This window comes from Erpetoichthys calabaricus, chromosome 4, assembly GCF_900747795.2.
Source record: "Erpetoichthys calabaricus chromosome 4, fErpCal1.3, whole genome shotgun sequence".
Lineage (NCBI taxonomy): Eukaryota > Metazoa > Chordata > Cladistia > Polypteriformes > Polypteridae > Erpetoichthys > Erpetoichthys calabaricus.
Genome location: NC_041397.2, coordinates 189,168,040 through 189,192,711, shown reverse-complemented (window position 1 = coordinate 189,192,711; position 24,672 = coordinate 189,168,040). Strand labels below are relative to the sequence as shown.

The 24,672-nt window shown below is 37.7% G+C and overlaps 2 protein-coding genes across 5 annotated transcripts in view; one reads left to right on the top strand and one right to left on the bottom strand.

Annotated features, from left to right (window-relative positions):
- Positions 1–11,656, top strand: part of tfdp1b (transcription factor Dp-1, b) — a 118,920-nt gene extending 107,264 nt beyond the window's left edge. For all 4 annotated transcript variants that reach the window (XM_028800060.2, XM_051926227.1, XM_051926224.1 and 1 more), the window contains exons 7-12: positions 4,409–4,555; positions 4,715–4,783; positions 5,653–5,804; positions 8,263–8,429; positions 8,564–8,642; positions 10,318–11,656. In XM_028800060.2, the coding sequence (XP_028655893.1) occupies positions 4,409–4,555; positions 4,715–4,783; positions 5,653–5,804; positions 8,263–8,429; positions 8,564–8,642; positions 10,318–10,462 (759 nt within the window). In that variant the 3' untranslated portion in view covers positions 10,463–11,656. The remainder of the gene's footprint in view (positions 1–4,408; positions 4,556–4,714; positions 4,784–5,652; positions 5,805–8,262; positions 8,430–8,563; positions 8,643–10,317) is intronic.
- Positions 11,657–18,245: 6,589 nt separating this feature from the next.
- LOC114650433 (potassium-transporting ATPase subunit beta-like) overlaps positions 18,246–24,672 on the bottom strand; it is a 42,274-nt gene continuing 35,847 nt past the window's right edge. Inside the window, exons 5-7 of the mRNA XM_028800064.2 lie at positions 22,618–22,680; positions 18,968–19,063; positions 18,246–18,792 (exon numbers count right to left, since the gene is read on the bottom strand). Of these exons, the coding sequence (XP_028655897.1) occupies positions 18,613–18,792; positions 18,968–19,063; positions 22,618–22,680 (339 nt within the window). The 3' untranslated portion in view covers positions 18,246–18,612. The remainder of the gene's footprint in view (positions 18,793–18,967; positions 19,064–22,617; positions 22,681–24,672) is intronic.

The following is a 24,672-nucleotide window of genomic DNA, read 5'->3' as shown; positions in this document are numbered from 1 at the left end:
GTGTCATATGGGGAAACTGTCGGGACCATAAAAATACTTAATTGTAAAGATATTCGTTGTAACATAATTTTACGTGTATTTCAAAATATCTGTAGCAAATAAGCTTCCATGGGAACCCATGATTTTTGCTATGCCCAAAGCTCTGTTAAAGGATAAGTTCGATATGTTTAATGTTGAAGTTGTTTCTTCACATACATGGTATATATGCATTTGCATGAAATTGTGTTCTAAAGTTTAGGGCAGCAACATCTAATTGACAAATATATGGATAAATTTGATTTATTAAATTAGTTGTCTACGATTGCCATTGTCAAATAGTTGAATTGGTGATGTCACACACTTTAAGTTGCGTATGTGATTCTGCCATACACGGGTGCACACTCATCACGTACATTTTTATTGACAATAAAAAGGAATAATGAATAATTTAGAACAATTTGTAGCTTTTGTGTTACTGGCATTAACTTTGTTTCATTAATATACTTTGCAAGTGTGAAACTGACCTTAGACAACTTTAGGGCTGTAGATAACTAACTGTATATTATTTGAAATTGATCAGTTTTGTATACAGGCAGTCAGAGGAGTACAAATGAGATGTTTCTAAGTCTATTGTTAAAGTCATTTGTAGTTATGTCAAAACAGACACGTGTGGATCTTATTTAACATCATTTAGTCAAATATTTATTGCAGTATATAACATATTGTGCATTTTTATGCACTCAACACAGTATTAATGGCAATGTAATCAGCCTTAAAATGGCTCATTCCTCGAGCTGGCAAACTGCTGATACCATGCAGTATTTTCATGCGAGGGTATGCTACACAGTGCACATGATGTAAATTTCAGTCCTTTCTTGTGGACCCTTGAATCAGCAACCACCCTGCTTCCAGAACTGTGTAACCATGCTGCTCTGTGTGCATCAACTGTGCACATGTTTGAACAGAAAATATCCGCTCATTGAAGAAGCATTTGTCTGAGGTGTCGCTCCTTGCACCTACATCATCTGACATTGAAAGCACACAGTGATAGCCAAATGTGCACTAATTCATACCAAAAAATAGCCCAGACCCAATGACCCAATTTTTAGTCTTTGCACCAAACATAGTAGTCCCTGCTACTGAACTGGACCCAAGGTATAGAAAACTGACGTTTCTGACACCTAAGCAAGTGTTCCATATGCAAGCTAAAGTACAAACACAGGCACTTGAAGTGAAAGGGAAAGTGGATCACCAACAGCATCAGGAACACAAAAACTGTGCTGCCAGTACCTCTACCAGTAGTACAGCTGCTAAATCTACAACTGCTGTCACTTTACATGACTTACTCCTTAGCTTGGGGAAACTACAGATAACAGAGATGTGGAAGCTGAAGAAATCTCTGGGCAAGTATTAAAGAATGTGATCTAGACATACTTTGGAATGAAACAAGCTGCCAATGAAGAAAATCCATTACATTGGTGGAAGATTAATGAGGCTAGGTGCCATTTTCTAGCCAGGCTTGCAAAGACCTACCTCTACAGTGGTGTGAAAAACTATTTGCCCCCTTCCTGATTTCTTATTCTTTTGCATGTTTGTCACACAAAATGTTTCTGATCATCAAACACATTTAACCATTAGTCAAATATAACACAAGTAAACACAAAATGCAGTTTGTAAATGGTGGTTTTTATTATTTAGGGAGAAAAAAAAATCCAAACCTACATGGCCCTGTGTGAAAAAGTAAAAGCCCCCTGAACCTAATAACTGGTTGGGCCACCCTTAGCAGCAATAACTGCAATCAAGCGTTTGCGGTAACTTGCAATGAGTCTTTTACAGCGCTCTGGAGGAATTTTGGCCCACTCATCTTTGCAAAATTGTTGTAATTCAGCTTTATTTGAGGGTTTTCTAGCATGAACCGCCTTTTTAAGGTCATGCCATAGCATCTCAATTGGATTCAGGTCAGGACTTTGACTAGGCCACTCAAGTCTTCATTTTGTTTTTCTTCAGCCATTCAGAGGTGGATTTGCTGGTGTGTTTTGGGTCATTGTCCTGTTGCAGCACCCAAGATCGCTTCAGCTTGAGTTGACGAACAGATGGCCGGACATTCTCCTTCAGGATTTTTTGGTAGACAGTAGAATTCATGGTTCCATCTATCACAGCAAGCCTTCCAGGTCCTGAAGCAGCAAAACAACCCCAGACCATCACACTACCACCACCATATTTTACTGTTGGTATGATGTTCTTTTTCTGAAATGCTGTGTTCCTTTTACGCCAGATGTAGCGGGACATTTGCCTTCCAAAAAGTTCAACTTTTGTCTCATCAGTCCACAAGGTATTTCCCCAAAAGTCTTGGCAATCATTGAGATGTTTCTTAGCAAAATTGAGACGAGCCCTAATGTTCTTTTTGCTTAACAGTGGTTTGCGTCTTGGAAATCTGCCATGCAGGCCGTTTTTGCCCAGTCTCTTTCTTATGGTGGAGTCGTGAACACTGACCTTAATTGAGGCAAGTGAGGCCTGCAGTTCTTTAGACGTTGTCCTGGGGTCTTTTGTGACCTCTCGGATGAGTCGTCTCTGCGCTCTTGGGGTAATTTTGATCGGCCGGCCACTCCTGGGAAGGTTCACCACTGTTCCATGTTTTTGCCATTTGTGGATAATGGCTCTCACTGTGGTTCGCTGGAGTCCCAAAGCTTTAGAAATGGCTTTATAACCTTTACCAGACTGATAGATCTCAATTACTTCTGTTCTCATTTGTTCCTGAATTTCTTTGGATCTTGGCATGATGTCTAGCTTTTGAGGTGCTTTTGGTCTACTTCTCTGTGTCAGGCAGCTCCTATTTAAGTGATTTCTTGATTGAAACAGGTGTGGCAGTAATCAGGCCTGGGGGTGGCTACGGAAATTGAACTGAGGTGTGATACACCACAGTTAGGTTATTTTTTAACAAGGGGGCAATTACTTTTTCACACAGGGCCATGTAGGTTTGGATTTTTTTTCTCCCTAAATAATAAAAACCATCATTTACAAACTGCATTTTGTGTTTACTTGTGTTATATTTGACGAATGGTTAAATGTGTTTGATGATCAGAAACATTTTGTGTGACAAACATGCAAAAGAATAAGAAATCAGGAAGGGGGCAAATAGTTTTTCACACCACTGTATATCCCTGCTACCTCAACATCCGAATTGTCTCTTCGGCTGCAGGCAACATACAGTAACTTCCAAATAGAGAGCCAGCTTTAGCCAAGAACATGTGAACATGCTTACATTTTTGCATTGCAACTCAAAACTTGAGTAGAACCATTTTACATTCCTGGTGACAATGGTGAAGGAATTATTGTATTGTGTTTTTTTTTTTTTTTTTTTTTTAAGCTACCGATGTAGCAGTTTCAGCTATAATTTCATTTTTAAGCCACTACTGGAGCAGTTTCAGTTTAAGTTAGTTATGTTTTACTGCAAAAAAACTAACTTAATTGCACTGTTTTTACTGTTTTGTTTTATATTATAGTTATAATTAACTTTCTCTCATGTCATTGGAGAAATTATGTTTAAAACAAAAAAAAAAAATCAATAAAATTTTGGGTTGAAAGTAGATTGTTTTTTAAATTAAGTGTTTTCTCCATACCCTACATTGTAAAGCACCTGTGCTGGCAAGGTGTTTTTGAAATTTATAGAATGTGCTTAACTTTAGAACACAAATTCACATGGCAAAACAAATTTCAACATGAAAAGTTTCAAACTGACTGTAATGTAGTTGTGTTAATAACAAAAAGTGAAAAAATACCAGAAGCTTATAGATACAGAAGAGTACCATTCATTATTTAAAACCAAAAGGGCCACAGCAAACTTGACAAATGTAATTAGTAGAATTAGTTTTATGCAGCAGATTGTCCAGACTCAAGTTATATGTTGACAACATTCCCTAGACAGGAGATTTTCTTGTCACCAACTTTAAAGTAAGCTTTCATTCTTTGATTCTTTTGTTCTGAGTAGTAAATTGAAATATTAACTGGGTAATGTTTGGTAGGAGGTAACTTAAAAATTACGGTCTAAGTATATTGTAAAGTTTTTACAGCATTTTTTGTAACAGATAAATTCATTCCACATAATTCTGTGGTCATTTTTCTTTCAAAGAACAGTAGCATTTGTTATGCTCTTTTAAGTCTATGCTTTTCTCATAACTGACTTTTGTAGTTTTTCTTTTGTTTTGCCTTCTAACATAAATCCATCTTTTGTAAACAGGTAGGTTTTCTGGGATAAGATTGGTGTTCACATTAACTTTTAAGGAAAGGCTTTTCTGTTGGATATGTTCATTCTGAAGGGTCTCCTATAAGGAAAGCTGTTTTAATTGTTAGATGCTTTTAAAACTATAAAATTATAGTAATACTGTCTTGAAATTAAACTTTAAGGTGTTTTTTTCCCTCCTCCTTTTAGCATGTATATGATCAGAAAAACATAAGACGTAGAGTCTATGATGCCTTAAATGTGCTCATGGCCATGAACATTATTTCAAAAGAGAAGAAAGAAATTAAATGGATTGGACTTCCTACCAACTCCGCTCAGGAATGTCAAAATTTAGAGGTATGGAAAGCTTGCTGTAATCCCTGAAACCTGCTGTTTAACCTCAATAAGAAATAGCTTTAGTACTCTGTTTATTAAGCTAACAGCATTCTGTAACTCAACTGTGTACTAACCTATTTGATTTTGTGTCTGTGTGTGTGTAAAAATTATTCTTTTAAGGTGGAGAGGCAGAGAAGGCTAGAGAGAATAAAACAGAAGCAATCACAGCTACAGGAGTTAATTTTACAGGTAAAGCTCTTATGGTTTTAATTAAGTGTTTTGAGTGACAATAGTTATGTGAACACTGTGCATTACATCTACTATTTTTGGGTTGGTTTGTATTTATCCCATACATTTTCCTTGTATTATAGAAATTCTGGTAATCCAGGAAGAATGTGTGAGTGTTAGAACTTAATATCAACTATGTATTGCCGCCTCTTCTTGGGAGCCTAAAGATATTCAGGTTAATTGGTGACTTGTTCCTCATATGTTATTGCAAGTATGCCCAGACAGAGTTCGTCCCCCTAAATCTGTATAATGCCTTTTATATAGGATTCATTTCCTTTTGAAACAAAAGCCTCAAGTTTTCATAATGGTTAATTGCAATACAATACAATACAATACAAACAATAATCCTAAATGTTAATCTAATGGGTGGTCCAGCATTTTAGGGGTACCATAAAATAGCTGAACATGGTTGCAGTCTTAAGTTACCCCACATCTGTTTGATAGTGTGTGTTTGTACTTCGTGAAATTATTACCGTTGTTCCCCTCACAAGTACTTTGTGCCAGAATGACACCTTTACAAATGTCAACTGTTTAAGGCCGTGGCCTTTTTTAACCAATAATTGCTACTCTTTCTGTTATGTTGGGTAAAATATATTTGATAATTTAAAAAAAATGAAAGGAGAAACTTTACTGAACAGTAATTTGATATGAAATATTTGAACTATTTTGCTTGCAATCATTAAGCTTTTTTTTCCTCCCCCTCTTGTGGTATTTTTGACAAAACTGCAGTAAGTTGTTCTGCAAAATAAAAAGATAAATTAAAAGTGTGTGCATGGTCTCCAATCACAATACAAATACTGTAGTAACACTGTCATCTAATCTTCTTTCAGCAAATTGCCTTTAAAAATCTTGTACAGAGAAATCGACAAGTAGAGCAGCAGAATAATCGTCCTCCACCTTCAAATTCTGTGATTCATTTGCCCTTTATTATAGTGAATACCAGCAAGAAGACAGTCATTGACTGCAGCATCTCAAATGACAAGTAGGTTGAAAAGTATTGACTGTGGGTATACCTTTTGCATTAGATGCTTAGAGGAATTTTTTTTAGTTTTGTTTATTTTGAAGCAGTAAGCCATTCATTTTCAGATGAATTTTGAGATTTTTAAAGATTCAAAAGTTTTGAAGTACAGTAACAGATAAACCCATACATATATATATTATAGATATAATATATATATAGATAGATATATATATATATATATATATATATAGATATATAGATATACTGTATATAGATATACCAAGTAAAGATGTAGCATTGAAATTCAAATTTATCTACTCATATGCTACACAGTATTGGGCAAAGAAGTTTAAGCAGAGTCAAACTACTTTTATTTCAGCATTCTTTTTAACTCTCAGGATGCACTCAACACTTTTTTGTTTAAGTTGCTGCCAAAGTAAATGCACTATCCATTAGCAATTATTATTTATTATGGTTAAGCCCTATCTATTTCATGGCTATCTTTTCATGATTTGCACCTCAAAATATTAATGTTCCTTACTTTGTAAACTGCCACAGGGTAGCAACAAACAATTACAACAGTTTAAAATGTATTCCTGGCCATATTGATCTTGGGGAGATTAAACATTTCAGTAATTTTAATCAATAAATTGCAAGTAATTGAATGGTTATTAAAATTTAAGTTTGTATGAATGTTTTATTTACCTCCCTCTAGTGTGTTTTCTGTCAGTGAACATTGTGTTTATATGCCATGATGTTATAAGCTGCAAAGCACAGTCATTTGTAGGCTCTAGCATCCTTTATACTGGAAACTATTCAGTTAACATTTGAATGTAATGTATAGGTATTTGTCTGCAAAATGTTTTAAAATTATGGATGGTAATTTAAGTGTAAGTGAACATGTTGGCATATAGAAGCACATATAACCTGATTGTGCATTGCAGTCTTTTTAAAAAAAAAAAAAAAATTTCTTTGAGATAAAATAATGCCGTACAAGGAAGTTTTTTCTCGTGTCTTTAGTTATGCTGGCAATAACACAATTTTGAGCTGAATTCACATATCATACTTACTAATACAGTTTTTTCATTGAAACATTAATTGTATTACAGTAGAAGACATATTGCCCTTAATCCCCCTCACATTGAGCACATTCATCCCATCGTTCTTGCCACTTCCAGAAGCAGTTCTAGAAGTCCTCATTCGTGAGTGTCTTTAGTTACACAGTTGTGTCAGCCTCCATGTCTTGCATGCCAGTCAAGATCCAACACCAAGGTGATGATGATTGTGTTTTTTTTGACCTTGATTAAATTGTGTGAGCCGAGTTTGTACCCAGGAGCACTACGGTGAACTCTGAATATAAGGGCTTATGAGAGTGTTTAAGAAACAATGTGCCTAGAAAACGATCTGAGAAATGGGAAAACGGTTTCATCCTCCATCATGATAACACTCCGTGTCACACATAGCTTCTGGTATGGCAATTTCTGTCAAATAAAATTATTACAGTGTGTCCTCATCCACCTTATTCCCCGGATCTGGCACAGTGAGACTTCTGGCTCTTCCCCAAAGTCAAAATGACCATGAAAGGTAAACGTTTTGAATCAAATCAGGATTCAAGGCATCCATAATAGCGTAACTAAAGGCACTCACGAAAAAGGGCTTCTCGAACTGCTTCTGGAAGTGGCAAGAATGAATGGGATGAGTGTGTTTGGAGCAGGGGGGAGTATTTTGAGGGGGATTAATGGCAATGTGTCTTTTACTGTAATACATTTTTTTAATTTAACAATCTCCTTATTTTTTTGATCACACCTCGTAATGAGTACAGTTGCTGGTTCATGTTACCTCAAGATGTCAGATCACACCGTTAGGAATTAATTTTATGCCCAGTTTCAAAATTCTAAGTATTACAAGCTTTTCACGTTTCAACAGACAGTTGACAGCGTCTCTGGCTGCATGAATGTTTCCCAGACACGGGGAGTTCCACCATAGTCTTGGTCTGCCTTTCCATTATGTTTTGGTGTGACAACTACAAGATGCCTGACAAATACCACTTGTTTGTTTGCATAGCCCAGACAGCCACTCTTCTCCTTTCCTTGTAGATGCATGATGCTTCAAGCTGAGTGCTTGTCCCTTGTCTCACCACTATAAAGACAAAAGCAAAATATATTTCTCGTTACTGGACAGTTTAATTATAGTAGTGTTCATGATTTGTGTACATTATGATTTGAGAGGCATCAATGGGCAACAAGTCATTTAAGTGACAGTATAGAAGATCTGCAAGTGGAAATGAAAAGTTAAGTGTAGGTGGCTCAGCATCTTAGTTGACAACTGCTTTCTTTGGACAGTAAAATAGATGTTTCATTATGTAAAGTTTTTTTTTTTTTCTTGAATGCATGTTTGTGATTAATTTATAAATGCGCTGTCATAGAAAAACACCTTTTGCATTCTGTTTAATATCTGATGTTTGTTCTTTGTTTGATAGATTTGAGTATTTATTTAATTTTGACAACACATTTGAAATTCACGATGATATTGAGGTTTTGAAAAGAATGGGGATGGCTTGTGGTTTAGAGTCTGGAAAGTGTTCTCCTGAAGACCTGAAAATTGCAAGAAGTTTAGTGCCTAAATCATTGGAACCATATGTAACAGGTAACTGTGTGCACAAAACATTCAGAATAATTTCTGGCCTTTTTTTTTGGATATTTTTGGCTCAAGTGTATTTTTTCCTTTTTTGTGCAAAGTTCAGTGAAATAACTTGAATGTTCTATGTATGTTTATTGTAGAAATGGCTCAGGGATCAATCAATAATGTATATATCTATGGTGGAGCATCTTCAAATGGTGGGCGCTATAATACTGGCAGGTAGGCATTTTGTTAAGGTCTGTATAGTTTATTTGAAAGGTCTTTACACTTAATTGCTCTGAAATGTACAGCTGGTAGTATCTGAACCTTTTTATTCATCAATTTCACATGTAGTGCTGATTTATTGATGCATGTTTGGTACACTTGAGGTTTCAATTTACCTTGTGCTAAACTTCAAACATGTTAGTATGGAGTCAAAAATGAATATTTTTATGTTTTATTGGTAACTAATTTCAGTACCTGTTGAAGATAGAGCAAGCAACACCAAGTATTTTTTAGTTACCTATACCTTTTTTAGTTTAATCTATATTTGCATGTGTGTGTGAATGTTTCTTCAGCAGCACACCCTCTCGTAAGCTTGCTTCCATTTCTCACCTCCTGTCCAGTTTTATACTTGCTGTCTTTGAAGCCAACTCTTTCAGCAGACTTCCTATGCCCATACTTATCCTTGGGCATCTCACACTCTTGTTGCGTCAGCTCTGACGGACTAGACACACAGACCTTGGGTGGTTTGAGCTGCCTTAAGTATTTGATTAGACTGACCTGTTTTAACTTTTTATATAGTATACTAATTTATATAATTCTTGCAAGTAGGTAAGTAAAATATCCTTGTAAGCATTTATTATGTTAATTTTCACACAAACCATGTTTCTACAACGGTAATCCAGCATATACTTCATTCTTTTTTTTCTGATGAATGAAGTAAAGTTTAGTCACAGAATACCTTTTTTCCCCCCATGAATATTCAAATATGCTACTGAAACCTTCTGCACTGGTTTCTTAAAATGAGTAAATTGCATCAATCTTTTGTAAATTTTCAGTAAAGAAAAAATTATCTTTATTAGCCTAATCTTGGTTCATTCCTCAAATTTTCAATCACCTTAAGAGGTTATTTATTTTTGCATGTGTTAGTTTCCATAAGTGGTCTGCTTGAGTTGAGCTCTTCAGCTGCTGCACAGCTTGGTTTCCTGACAAGTGGTGGAACATTTGACTGGTGTATAGACCGTTTTTTTTTTTTTTTGTTTGTTTTTTTTTTTTTTTTTTTATGTGGTGGTTCATGCTTTCTCCTTCCATTGCCCTATCCTAGTTTGTTGGGACGGGGGAATGCAACTGATAGTAAGTGACACACTTCTCTCACTTAGCACACCTAAATTCCATACTCTGTTTACAAAGTCTAGCCTTGCTCTAAGTCACTTGTGTCCTGTCCTACTTGATTTTCTGCCGCCAGTAGACAATCTTGACACTTTTTAGAAAGGGGCTAATTTATTTCAACTGCAATTCATCTGTATAATGCCTCACTGTAACAGAAGTTTTCTTTCTTTTTAGTGATTTTGGTGTGGGTGTGTGTGTATGAATATCTATTAATGAACTTCTGTAAAAAGCCAAATTCCCCACTGGGGACAAAGTTCTAGTTCACTAGCTGTCAAATTTTGTGTCCTCAACTTTTGTGGGGAAAACAATCCAATGTTTATTTTGTCAGCGAGTTTTACTAGTCTCAATCTGTAAAACATATCTGAAATTACATGGCTGTTTTTTCTTCATATATCTTGTATCTAGTCCATATGATGTCAAGGTTAGTTTGCCTTAATAATGAGTGTACAGTAATAGCAAATGTTCTAAAAAATACTTTAAGGTTTCATGCAAAATTTAAATTTTGTCTCAATTGTGTTTGTAGCGACAACGGCGCAGATGGTACTTTGGCATCCAGCTCAAATGGATCACATTATAGTGGATCTAGAGTTGAGACACCAGTTTCTTACATGGAGGAGGATGACGACGATGACGATGATGACTATGATGAGAATGATGATGAAGATTAACATTCAATGGCCTTGATTTAGGCTTGCTTGCAGGAAACACACATTTTATTCTGAATGAATTCTCACTAGATCACGCCCTGTTTGTGCAGGTTGGGCCAAGACTCGTACTAATCAGTTAGCAAAGAGAAGGAAGCTGATTTAGCATTTGTTCATGTTAGTGTGGATATGTGAGTTTTTTCTTATTTTTGAGAAGAGTGTAAAATGTAAAATCTTATGAGCTCTATATTTTTCTTCCTTCAATATGGAAACAAAATAAGGCATTCCTTTGAAAATCAAGGAAACATATTGCAGTCTTGGTATAAAATAGTGATCTTGAAAATAAACATAAATATTATTGACAAAGAGGCAAAAATGAACTGTGACATTATGGTAATGTCGAATGAAACCAAAAGATGATAGCTGATCTGCCTACTTTCTGAAATAATTTAATAAACTGTTAATTTTGTTACTTTTTTAATCCCATTTTTTATTTTACTGGAAAGAAAACCAATGATGTGTATGGACTGATTTTTGATAAGTACATATTTGTACAGTTGAAAACAGCAGGTTTTTCTGTTTTATCTTGTGTGAGTGGTTTTTATATGAAGTTTACTGCCATTGTCTAGGCAGCTATGTTTGGCAAGTTGTGGAAAGGTTAAAATGATTAGGATTGTAGAAGGTGCCTGATTTCTCACAGGCATTAAACATTGGAAATAAATTTTATTGTGTTTACATACCTACAGAACTCTCCTTTTAAAATAAAATGAACTGAACATAAATATCTTTCTGTAATCTAATATAATTTGAAATATAAAATTTAAATATAGAGAATGTTTTAACAGTTTTGTAATTTAGATTTGTCAATACTTTTTATAATCCTGTTTCAGAGCAAGTAGTTTTTATATATTAAAAGAATGAAAATATTGCTTACAGCGGTAATAATCTACATAAGAACTTCAGCCCCATTAGCTGTACTCAGTTCTGTGTGTGTGTGTGTGTGTGTGCACGTGTGAAACTGGGTGTGTATATATGTGTGCATGTGTGGGATTGTGTATATATCTTGTGTGTATGTCTGTATGAATGTATATAAACTGTGTGTGTGGGCCAAACAGTAAAGTTTTTCTGTAATCGAAGAGTTTGAAGAGACATATTTCAACTGTTAACTTGGCACTGTTAGTTTTCTTAATAAACAGCGCATGGGCATTTTTCACAAGGTGCTGTTGTCTCATCTCAGACTAATTTATTGTGTTTTAGGACTAGTTGGCTGCTTTATCTCCAGGAAAATTTGTTCTAGTCATTTTTATGCATTTCAGCTGAAAAGAAAATGTTCCTGAATGCCATTATGGTCAATTTTGTCAGTGATCAACTGATAGATTTTATTGTAACACCTTTTCTCATATCTTTCAATAACCTATTACTTTTCAATGCCTAGTTTTTCTTCATCAATAATATATCAAGAAGAATACAGCTGAACTAAATCAGTTTATCATAAAGTGCTCTTGAGTATCTCCAGTGTACTTGTGGGCCGCCTTTTACATTGCTGAAAATTCTGTGATCATCAGCAGATGCAGTAATGCAGGGAGTTTTTCATAATTTCTCGTTATCTTGAAGAGGTATCAATTTCTGGATCCAGCATTTACAGAACAAATGAGTTTTTCAATTGCCCCCACTCAAAGTATATTGTATTTAAAATTGCAAACTGTAAAATTAGTTACATGTAAGATTCACAATTTTGAAGATAGCCACAGTGTATTTTTAGTTTCAAGTAACAGTGCAGGTGACCACATCCTTTCCGGCACTCCAATTCTTGTCCACTTATCTGCTTTTTTTGAAATAATCCCGTTTAACTGAACATGTGGTTTTGTTAAAAGATGAGATTCTTTACTCCATACCGTTAAAATTTGATGTTAATACAAGTTAAGTTCTGTTCTTAGCTTTTGGAGGCTTATTGCCTTTTGAGGAAAATGCCCAACTGCCTCATATGTACAGTAACTGTATCCCTGTTCTTTAGAGAACATGGAGTAATCAAATCCTTGTTTTAGTTTTGTTAATAAACATGACATACCCCAGCAAATTATGCAAAATTTTACCTTGCAGTTATTCCATGTAAAATCAACCTAAGTGTAGTTTGTTTTGTGCAAACAATTTTTACATTCTTTGATTTTTTTTTTTCTTTTACCCTTGGCATGTCTCCCTTTTAGATGAACATGACAGGTGATATTCAGTCTTGTTTGGCTTAAACATACAGGTGTTGTACTGCAAAATTTCCTTCCACTGTTGGAGACCTCAAACAAAAAGGCTGCTGATGTCCTTATGTGAGTGGGAATTTCTAAGGAATTAAAATTTTATCATTTCCAGTATTTTAAGAACAATGGATATAGTAGGTTACTGCAGTATGTTTTTGTCACAGTGTGCGTATAGTATGGTAAAAACCGGTGTCTGATTTTATTTTCTTAATTGCAGTGGCAATTCATTGCTTCTTCATTCCTCCAGACTGCTAGTGTCAGCCGTACTGCAGTGACTCCAGTATAAACTGGCTTGTCCAAGTTTAAGGTGACTGTTTGAGACCAATCCAGTCATTTTTTTAATGATGATGTATCTACAATCTGTTTTACTTTAACAAAATTTTGACGTGATTTAGGGCACTTCTTGCATTTCAGGGTTCCTTTAACCTCATGCAAAGTGGTTTACAAGAATCATGTGCAGAAGAAATGTGTGCTTAGGTCACATGCCTGTACAACTACAATGTTCATGTCATGTTTGGGGAAAATGTATTGTGGAAACATATTAGAACATTAAAACAATCTAGACAAGGGAACCGGCCATTCAGCTCAACAACATTCGTCGGTCCTATTCATTTAATTCTTCAAAAAAAAAATCAAGTCTAGCTTTGAAAGGCCCTAAAGTCTTACTGTCTACCACGCTATTTGGTAGATCATGTGCTCTGTTTAAAGAAAGTGCTCTGTGTAAAAAGTGCTTTGTGTGAAGAAAAACTTCATGTTTGTGTGAAATTTACCCTTAAGCACTCAAGTTATTGTGTTTACATACACACAGACAGATGTAATTACAAAAGTTTTATTTTCAGACTCAGGAAGGTCTAAAACATCGAGATTCATGAAAATCTGGAAATAGTATTTTTCGGCGATTACAATACTTTCCCTACGAGAAAGTAAATTGGACTCAGTGAGGTCTAAAACGTTGAAATTCATCAAAATCTCAAGGTTGAATTTTTGGACAATTACATTATTTTCCCTGTACAGTAATCCCTCCTCTATCACGGGGGTTGCGTTCCAGACCCCCCTGCGAAAGGTGAAAATCCGTGAAGTAGAAACCATATGTTTATATGGTTATTTTTATATTGTCATGCTTGGGTCAAGGATTTGCACAGAAACACGGGAGGTTGCAGAGAGACAGGAAACTTTATTAAAAAACTGCAAACAAACATTTCTCTTTTTCAAAAGTTTAAACTGTGCTCCATGACAAGACAGAGATGACAGTTCCGTCTCACAATTAAAAGAATGCAAACACATCTTCCTCTTCAAAGGAGTGTGTGTCAGGAGGAGATAATGTCAGAGAGAGAGAGAAAAAAGCAAACAATCAGAAATCAATAGGGCTGTTTGGCTTTTAAGTATGCGAAGCACTGCCGGACAATGCAGCTGCTAGGAAGGGAGCAATGTAAAGGTAGCCTTTCAGCATTTTTTTTTAGAGGAGTGTCCGTATCGTCTAGTGGTGCGAACAGCCCCCTCTGCTCACACCCCCTCCGTCAGAAGCACATAATGTCAGAGAGAGAGAGACAGAGAAAAACAAACAATTAAAAATCAATACGTGCCGTTCGAGCTTTTAAGTATGCGAAGTACCATGCAGGAAGCATATTGCTTGACAAAACAGCCACATTTAAGCCCAGCAAGGAAGAGAGCAATGTGAAGGTAATCTTTCAGTGTTTTTTGATGAGTGGCCGTATCTTCTAGGGGTGCGAACAGCCCCTGTGCTCACAATATATTTGAGGAGTTTTATTTAATACGTAATACATGCTCTGATTGGGTAGCTTCTCAGCCATCTGCCAATAGCGTCCCTTGTATGAAATCAACTGGGCAAACCAACTGAGGAAGCATTTACCAGAAATTAAAAGACCCATTGTCCGCAGAAATCCGCGAACCAGCAAAAAATCCGCGATATATATATTTAAATATGCTTGCATATAAAATCCGCGATAGAGTGAAGCCGCGAAACGTGATATAGCGAGGGATTACAGTACTTTGTATACAAGAAAGTAAAAAGTGAGAAACCAGTTATCCATTTAAAAACAAAAAAGGTGAAACTGTGAGTGTAGTGGGTCAGCTATGTGATCCAACACTTACATTTCACCATAAGTGCAAACTTCTCACCCAATCTCCAACAGTCCTTTCTTCTCATTCTGATGCATCCTGTGCCTCGGGCAAAAGTCGAACACTGCCTCTCAACTGTCTCGCTCATGACTCCGCTATTTTTATTTCAGGTAACTGACAACCTAAAGGAAACATCTAAGCGACTAATAAGGGTTACAGTGAAAGTAGGTGGCATCATGATACAATGGGCATCAACTCATGCTCAAGGTCCTGTAATTTCTTTTACTGGCATGGTTCAGTATGGGTCAGAGGTTAGTTTTATTGCATTTTTCTAGTTGAGTAGGCAATTTGATTTCCTTATTTGTTAATGTCTTCTGCTCACAGTAGTGGAAGGAAGTGTGAACAGTTGGAATTTTTTTGGGAATGTCCTGAACGGTGAAGGAAGAGAGGGTGTCTACCTTAATCTTAATGGTAATGGTGAACTGCATTGTTGACTGTTTAGAAGAACATCTTCAAATGACCGGCAACATCTGATCTCGTATGAAATGTTAGTGTGCCTTATATTCAAAGTCACTGTGGAAACATCTGCCATATTTATTTTTGCCAGTCATCCAGTTTCAAAGTTTTATTCAATGTCTGCCACGATTGATACTTAAACCACTGACAGACGAAGTGAATGACATCGATTATCTGTTTGCAATGGCACCTGTCAAGGGGTGGGATATATTAGGCAGCAAGTTAACTGTCACTTCTTGAAGGTGATGTGTTGGAAGCAGAAAAAAAAAAAGGGGCAGCTGTTAAGGATCTGAGCAACTTTGACAAGGGCCAAATTGTGATGGCTAAATGATTGGGGTTGAGCATCTCCAAAATGGCAGGTCATGTGAAATGTTCCAGGTACACACTGGTTAGAACTTACCATACGTGGCTCAAGGATGGACAACTGGTGAAACGGTAATGGGTGTCTAATGCTCATTGATGAGTGTGTGGAGCAAAGAGTAGCCCATTTGGTCTTATAGTAAAAATTGCAGAAAAAACGTAACGTTGGCCATGAGAGAAAAGTGTCAAAACACAGTGCATCGCAGATTGCTGCATAAGGGGCTACGTAGCCACAGACCAATATTTGTCCTGTCCACTGCTGAGAGTACCTATGAGCAATGGAAGAAGGTGGCCTGGACTGATGAATTAGGTTTTCTTTTCGATCATGTGAATGGCTTTGTGTGTTCATCATTTACCTGGTGAAGAGGTAGGAGCAGAATGCACTGTGGGAAGAAGGCAAGATCGTGGATGCAGCATGATGCTCTGGGCAATGTTCTGATGGGAAACCTTAGGTGCTAACATTCGTATGGATGTTACTTTGACATGTACCACCTACTCAAAATTGTTGCATACTACACACAACCCTTCGTGGCAACAGTATTCCTTGGAGTCAGAGGCCTCTTTCAGCAGGATCAAGCAGGCTGTCACACTGCAAAAATTATTCAGGAATAGTGTGATGAACATAACAGAGTTCAAGGTGCTGAAATTCCCAAGTCTTAGGCCAATCAAGCATCAGTGGGATGTGCTGGAAAAACAAGTCCAATCCATGGAGGCCCCATCTCGCAACTTACAAGACTTAAAGGATCTTAACGTCTTGGTGCCAGATACTACAGGGCACCTTCAGAGGTCTTGAGTCCAGACTTCTACAGGTCACGAGGGGGACTTATGCAATACAAGTCAGGTGGTTTAAATGGTGTGACTGATTGGCGTATAATATAATTCTATGTGTAACTTTGATTCACTCCTTCACTTCAAAGCATTGAAAGTGTCCATTAACATGAGCTCAGTGTTGGGCTGCAATTGACGCCTCCAGTTATAGTCTAATAGTTGATTATTGTCAATAATTGGAGCTTTACCAAATGCAATAGTTGTGCAAAAGTGCAGACAGTTTCATTACAAAGTGTATGTTCTGTTCCTTGCACAGTGCTCTTCTTCACAACAACAGTACAAGTACACTCTAGAATTACACTTGCCCCCGAGTGCAGAGGAATAAGATTTGTAAGTAAATGTGAAGTCAATCTTAACACTTTTTAAGGCTCAACCTGCTTATAAGCATCAATATAAGTTGCCCAGAGTATGCTGTGTCATTTTATCTACTAGGTGATCTGAACATTGTTCATTTCAAGCCTCCTTTTTCTATATAGGAGGGCACTACCAACCATCAATATCATTAAAATTGTCTTCAAAAGAATTTTAGCTTATTGCTGATGACTCTCTCATAGATTCTACATTGTCATGTAAGAAGAAACGGAAGGAAGTGACACTGCAAGTGATCTGCGCCACCACCACCTGATCAGACCGTGCAGACACTACATTGATGGATTGGAGGCCAGAAGTCCACATGACCGTCATTTTCAAGTTCTTTCATGTAAACACTGAATACCATGAGGACTGATTGAGATCATTGATGACAAGTAGAATGCCTAGAGGGGGCTGGGTGGTCTCGTGGCCTTAGAACCCCTGCAGATTTTTTGTTTTTTTTCTTCTGTCCTCCCTGGCCATCAGACCTTACTTTTACTTTGTTAGTATTGCCCAATTTTCTTTTTTATATTTTGTCTTTTTTTCCTCTTTCTTCATCCTGTAAAGCACTTTGAACTATATTATTTGTATGAAAATGTGCTATATAAATAAATGTTGTTGCTGCAAGTGCTGCTGTGACAGAGCCGGAGATGTCTCCATTACCTTTTCAGCCACCTCCCATGTCATGGTTTTTTTTTTTTCCGTACTGAGTGAGCTTCTTCTGAGTTCCTTGCTTTTTCCCAATGTTTTATGTTCTCCATCTCTACCATATCATAAGTTATTATTCCTCATCAGTTATTAATAACTGATTAATTGTTGGCAGCATTGAAATTAAACATTTTCAGCTAGCAACACAATTTTAAGCGCAAAGCTTAATATCTGTTTCCCTCATGAAACTTCGCTTAAAAAAAAAAAGGTAATCATTATTGTGCAGTGTAGAGTTCTAGTTGCTGTATTAAGGTCTGTGCTGCTATTTCATGGTTTATATCCAGTGATTTCCTTAGAAGATAAAAGACAATGCCGATAAATGCAATTCTTGGTGATCTTGTTCTTCATGTGGGGAAGTATTTCTGTTCAGAAGTTGGTGGAGACTTGTAGGATGACAACGGTAATGAGTGGTTAAGGAACAATTTGAGGAACATGACAAAAGTTCTAAACAACATACCACAGTTGTCGTAACCATTGGATCTAAACTCAATTGATCATTTATAGGTGATTCTGAAGAGAGATCTGAGGCTGCACTTTTCTAACACCATAATCCCAATGACAAATAATAAGAGTTTGTGATGGAAGAATAGTGTTTCCTTTTCATTTAGTTCCAGACACTTTCAAAATGCATGATATGTATAGCATACTGATCTAGTTGTTTGGACAGTTTGTGTTTATTTTATAATCGGGCACCAGCACGTGTATTGCAGAAACTTTACATAAACCAGTTGAGGGTAGGTATGATGACATGACAGTATGTATTTATGCCATGGTCTGTCTACAGGAAATACAATTTGTAGGACCCCAAATATTATTTCTTGTACCACTGATGAGCCCACACACCCTGTATACTGCACTTTTGTTTGAGAATTATGAAGCAAAAGAAGATTCATGCCAACTCTCAGAGTCGTACCTAATATTACATGCAAGTTTTATGCTACACATACAGTAAAGGATTGTTCAGAAATAGAGAGACTGCCACATGGGCCTTCAGAGTTTCAGTCTATTGTCATCATGGTTGCTATGTTTTGAGTTCTTGCTACTCTTTTCTTCTGAATGTTTAGCTTTTGTACATGCAGATTTTCACTTGTTCACAGCAGTACCATTTTTAATCTCGATCTCGAATTCTACCTTCCCCTCATACGGGTCATGAATGTTGTCAGCACTGATTTTATCTGCTACCACTCTGCACTCAATCTTGAGCAATTTATTTTTCTCAAGGCTGTTGAATTTCACCGCCACGAGTGGGTTCATGTATGAGGGCTGTAGGAATAAACAAAAGAAAAAATTAAACATCAAGTTCAATATGACATAAAGGAACCACTAATTAAGAGATTTGCACCTGCTGTGACCCTCCATGGACCACCTGAAATATTCTGACCTTTCCTTCAATAAGACAGTTCAGTAGCTTGGAAAACGAAAAATGTTTCAAACTTACCTGGGCTATTTTTCCATAGTAAGGGAAGTAATGCAAATCAAAAGTGCCATTTGGAGGAAAATATTCAATATTATGCAGATTTTTAGGTTCCCCTTTCTGTTTAAAAAATAAAAAATAAACATTTACCAGCCTGTAAATGACAATGTTCAAATAATAAATGCAAGGCATAATCATTTAACAATATGTCATAGTGTTGAAATTCTAAAATGCCTTTTATTATAGACACCACATTTTCCTGGGTGTTTTCATGCCCCAGCCATCCATTTAATAAATGAGGAAAATTCAGCAACCATCTCTGGGTACAACACATACCTGTCACAGAAAGTTTACACTTTTATATATATAAAAATATATACACATATATATATACAGTGGAACCTCGGTTCACGACCATAATTCGTTCCACAACTCTGGTCGTAAACCGAGTTGGTCGTGAACCGAAGCAATTTCTTCCATAGGATTGTATGTAAATACAATTAATCCGTTCCAGACCGTAGAAACTGTATGTAAATATATACATTTTTTCAGTTTTTAAGCACAAATATAGTTAATTATACCATAGAATGCACAGCGTAATGGTAAACTAAATGTAAAAACATTGAATAACACTGAGAAAACCTTTAACAACAGAGAAAACTAACACTGCAATAGTTCGCGCTATAGTGCTAGGAACCGCTCTCGCTAAAAACACTTTTTTTAATGAGTTTTAAGCACAGGGGAAAAAAGGAACATTTGAAAAATCCGTAATTTAATAAACCACCAAGAAAAGTAACACTGCAACAATGCAGGCTACGAACCGATCACCGGAAACATAACTGAAAACAAAAACAAGCCTTCTCTAACTTATGCGTCCCTCAATCGCTCTGTGTGTGTTTGCGTGCGTCTCTCTTTTGCGAGCCTGGAGCGCTCCTGTGTGTGTGTGCGCCTCTCTCTCCTACCAACCCCCCCCCCCCCCCCAGCCTGTGTGTGTGTGCGTGCGTGCGTCTCTCTTTTGCGAGCCTGGAGCGCCTGTGTGTATTGTCACTCTTGGGTCACAGATTTGCACAGAGACACAGGAGGTTGTAGAAAAAAAGGAACTTTATTCAAAGCACTGCAAACAAACATTTGTCTCTTTTCAACAGTTTAAACGTGCTCCATGACAAGTCAGAGATGACAGCTCCGCCAGGAGCACAGATTGTCTGAGAGAGAAAGAAGGAGAAGCAAGCAACCAATTTAACAAACTGAAAGAAGCCCGTGCAGGCTTTTTAAGAAGGCGGAGCACCGCACGAGAGGCATATTACGCGACAGAGCCGGCAAGAAGGGAAAGGAGGAATGTGAAGGTAGTCTGTCCATGTTTCTTAGGGGTTTTCCCAGGGGCGTCTGTATTCTCTGGGGGTGCGATCAGCTTTGCAGCTCACAGTGTGTCTGTCTAGAGCGCTCCTGTGTGTGTGCGCACACGCCTCTCTCGCGCGTGTTCCTGTGTGTGTGTGCGTGTGCGCGTGCGCGTGCGCGTGCTCTCTCTCGCTTGCTGCACAGGAAATGCACAGGGAGAGAATGAACATCAACAAACCGAAAGGGAACCTGGCTTGTTCGTAAACCGAGTGTTTGGTCGTGAACCGAGGCAAAAGTCTGGCGAACTTTTTGGTCGTAAACCGAGTTGTACGTATACCGAGACGTTCGTGAACCGAGGTTCCACTGTATATATCCTCTTTAATAAAATCCCTGTGTGCGTCCAGGTGTCCGTGTGTGTGTGTCTTCTGGTGAAGTGCACATGCACGGGGCACGGTGCGATGAGCGATATTACTGTCAGAGAAAGTTAGAGGCGTTTTACGGAAATACAAACCAGTATTACTGTGAGAGGAAATTAAAGGTACACAATACAGTGACACATATTACAGCCACATACAAGCCAGTATTACTGTCAGAGGAGATTAAAGGCATATTACCAATGTGCACGCCTGTATTACCTCCAGAGAAAATTAAAGGTATATTACAGACGTACAAGCCAGCGGACGTACAAGACAGCATTACTATCACAGAAAATTAAAGACACACAGTACAGGGCGGCAGCCCACGAATAACGGTCAGCTCAGCAAGTAAACATCAATAAAAGAAATGCTGAAAGAAAGAAAACTACGACCAACAAAAAGAATGAGGTCAAGGTCCCTTGCCATTTAATATAGACTGTTCCTACTAATGTTTATGCACTACTGTTCTAGCGCCCGTTATTGTAACGGGCTAAATGACTAGTATATATATAAATATGTTACAACCAAATCCCAAAGTTCAGCCAGTTCGCATTTTGGCCAAAGTCCGAATTACTATAAATGACCAGTGTATATGCTACTTTGGCCAGCTATTTTGCGAAGTGGCAAGAATTCTCTGGCCAAAATTCGATGTGCTGAAATAAGACTTCGCAGGTCTTGTTCAGAAAGCGGACACCACTTGAGATGGCCTTCCCCTCGCCCAAACACTAACCTTAAGGTCAATAAAGTAGGTCCCCGATGTTAAGTCACTGTTTTAGGGCTAAAATGATAACATAAATGTGAAACCTATTTATATACCTAATCTTAATTATTGTGAAACAACCAAGCAGCGTCCACTTTCTGAACAAGAGCCGTCAAGGCTACACTCAATGCAATTGCACTACTAAGTGCACAACAAATCACTGCTCATGCCTTTTATTTTCCGACTTTGGCCGATCACCCAATGCTGTTTCGCAAACTGGCTGGCCAAATCCCGAAGTCAAGGAAAAGATCGGACATTGGCTGGTCAATTTACAGCAACATTGGCCATTTCCCGATTTGGCCGGACACTTCCCGCTTTAGCCGATTTTGGGTTTTGGCCGTAACATATATACTAGGGGGTTCGCCCCCTGCTCGCCAACCCCCAAGGCCTGCGCTATGCGCCAGGCACTTCGTGTCTGTGCCACTCATGTTGTGAAGAGGGGGGCTGAGTGACGCAGTCGCTCCTCCGAAACCCCCTCTTAAACGGTGATGCAATGAGAAACAATTAGTTTTTTTTTTTTTACCTCCTCTTTGCTCAGTCAGCTGCTGGCTTGCTGCTGTGCCACGTGATCTGCATCTCGCACAGCACTTCGAACATTTAAAAGCTTGTACGCAGCTGTCTTCTACTCTTTCTCTTATATTTCCCGGCCTCATGAGTGGTTAAATCTCTTGGCACTCTGTGGTTAAGTCTCGTCTCATAGGACGTAAGTTCTTGATATTTTTTAGTTTATAATTTTAAAATGACATAAGAATCTGAAAATCTAACAACATCACATTAAAGTTCGATAAATTCTGAAACGAATGATACCAAACATATATATGTAGGTTTTAAAATAAGCCCGATTTAAAGCGTGACTAAAAACATGACATAAAATTGTTGCACTTTTAGGCTTAGGATTTTGTATATAGAGAGTAGATATATATTATTTAAAGTAATTTTAGATTTCAATGAGATTTCTGTCAACCGTTTTAGGAATGGGTATTAATTATGCATCTCTGATGGGCTAGGCTGCAGGATGGTATACCAGTATGTATCAAGACAAGAAAAACTGTCATCTAAAGTTTTGTCGACAGGTCTTACCATCATTCCCAAAACAGTTTCTTCAATGTCTATTTCAGTTGCAGGCACACACTGCTCAAATAATATCACATGGTCTTACTTACCAACATAGAGCAGTTGACGTAAGGTGGGGGTGATCCTTTACCACTTGGAAAAAATTTTATAATCTGTAACAAAAGAAGAAAAAAAATTAGTTTCACTGTGACAGCCATCCTTGGACATGTAAATGCTAAAGACCACCATCTTTTAGTCACTACTTAGCATTGGACTGAACTCTCTGACTCTCCTTACCTTATATATTTGTGAAAGCTGCTACACCCTACATCAGGGGTCTCAAACTCCCGGCCCCCCTATTCCCTTCCCACCAGACCGTATATGACATCAACAAAGTAATGCAATCCAGCCCACAAACTAAATTTATTTAACTATTTTCGCCTACTTTCTTCATTTACTCGTTTAAGTCCAAACTAATTTAAAAATAATAACTTTCAATTTAAAAAAATTAACGTAAATCTTACAGTTCTGTCATTTGGTGCAAATGTGCAGTTTTTGATTAAAGTTAATTTGTTTTGGAATTCATTTCCTTGGTTGTCAATATAAAAGATGTCTTTTTACAAACCGAAAAGGAAGGTGGATGTTGAACACAGACAATTTCAAGAAAGATTGTCATTACAGTATTTTTTGTGGAATTCAGTGGGAATGCTACCTGTCTTGTATGCAAAGAAAAAGTCTGTTTTGAAGGAATATAATCTCAAACGTCATTACTCGACTAAACACAGAGAACAGTATGATAAGTATCGGAGAAGAGAAGGAAAAACTAGCTACACAAAGGCCTGAAATTACAGCAACCTATTTGAACAATGCTGCAAGTTATGTGGTAAGTGAGTTAATCGCTAAGGCAGGAAAGCCATTCACTGAAGGGCAGTTTCTTAAGGACTGTACGTTAGAAGTCGGTGAAATATTGTGTCCAGAAAAGACGGGTTTGTTCAAAAGTATCTCCTTATCAGCAAACATTGTGACAGAGCGAACAGGCGAGTTATCGAATGACATTTATGATCAGTTATTCAAGAAAGCTGAAGTTTTTACTGCATACTCCTTTGCGCTTGACGAATGCACCGATAAGCGACACTGCTCAACTAGTGATTTTAATTAGGGGTGTTAATTCCTTCTTTGATGCGACTGAAGAATTGCTTGGTTTATGTCCGATGCATGGCTGCAACACAGGCAATGACACATACCAGCTTCTGTGTGACGCCATTGAGCATGCTGGTTTGCCATGAAACAAACTGGTAGGCATCACCACAGATGGAGCTCCGTCCATGACAGGCAAACAAAATGGACTGGTAGTGTTGATTCAAGGAAAAAGCTGATCCAGCAGTAGTTTTACACTGCAATATTCATCACAAGCACGGTGCAGCAAATGCTTAAAATCTGAAAGGGAAGTCTGGGCATCTCTGCTCAAGCTGCTGCCCCCGCAACCCGACCTCGGATAAGTGGAAGAGGATGGAGGATGGATGAAAATGTCATGTCTGTTATTCTGAGATGTACTGTATTAATTACATCAGGTCAAGGAGTTTACAGCATCGCCAGTTCAGAGCCTTTTTAGGAGAAATTAAGTCAACTTATGGTGATGTACTTCACTGAGGTGCTCTGGCTCAACAGGGGAAATATCCTGAAGAGATTTTTTTCTGTTGAGAACAGAGGTGAAAAATTTCATGGCAGATGGCAGAATGAATGTTCCTGAGCTGGAAGATCCACAATGGGTCATGGACCTTCTTTCTTAGTGGACATTACACAGGAGCTGAACATACTTAACTTGAAGCGCCAGGGCCCTGATCTGCTCATCACAAGCAGCTGATGAAAGTGAGAAAGCCTTCACCACAGAATTTAAGTTATGGAAAACACAGCTTTCTGCCAAAAATCTCACTCATTTTCCAACATGTAGATCTCGTGGAGGATGGTAGAGAAGCTGGAAAGAAGAGTCACAGCCTACATTAAAAAGTGGCTCGGAGTTCTGCATAGCCTCACCACCATAGGCCTCTACAGAGATGGTGTCCTCAAGCTGCCCCTCACCAGCCTCACAGAGGAGTACAAGTGCACTAAAACACGACTGCAGATGACATTGAATGATTCTCAGGTCAAAGTGTTGAGGAGCAACG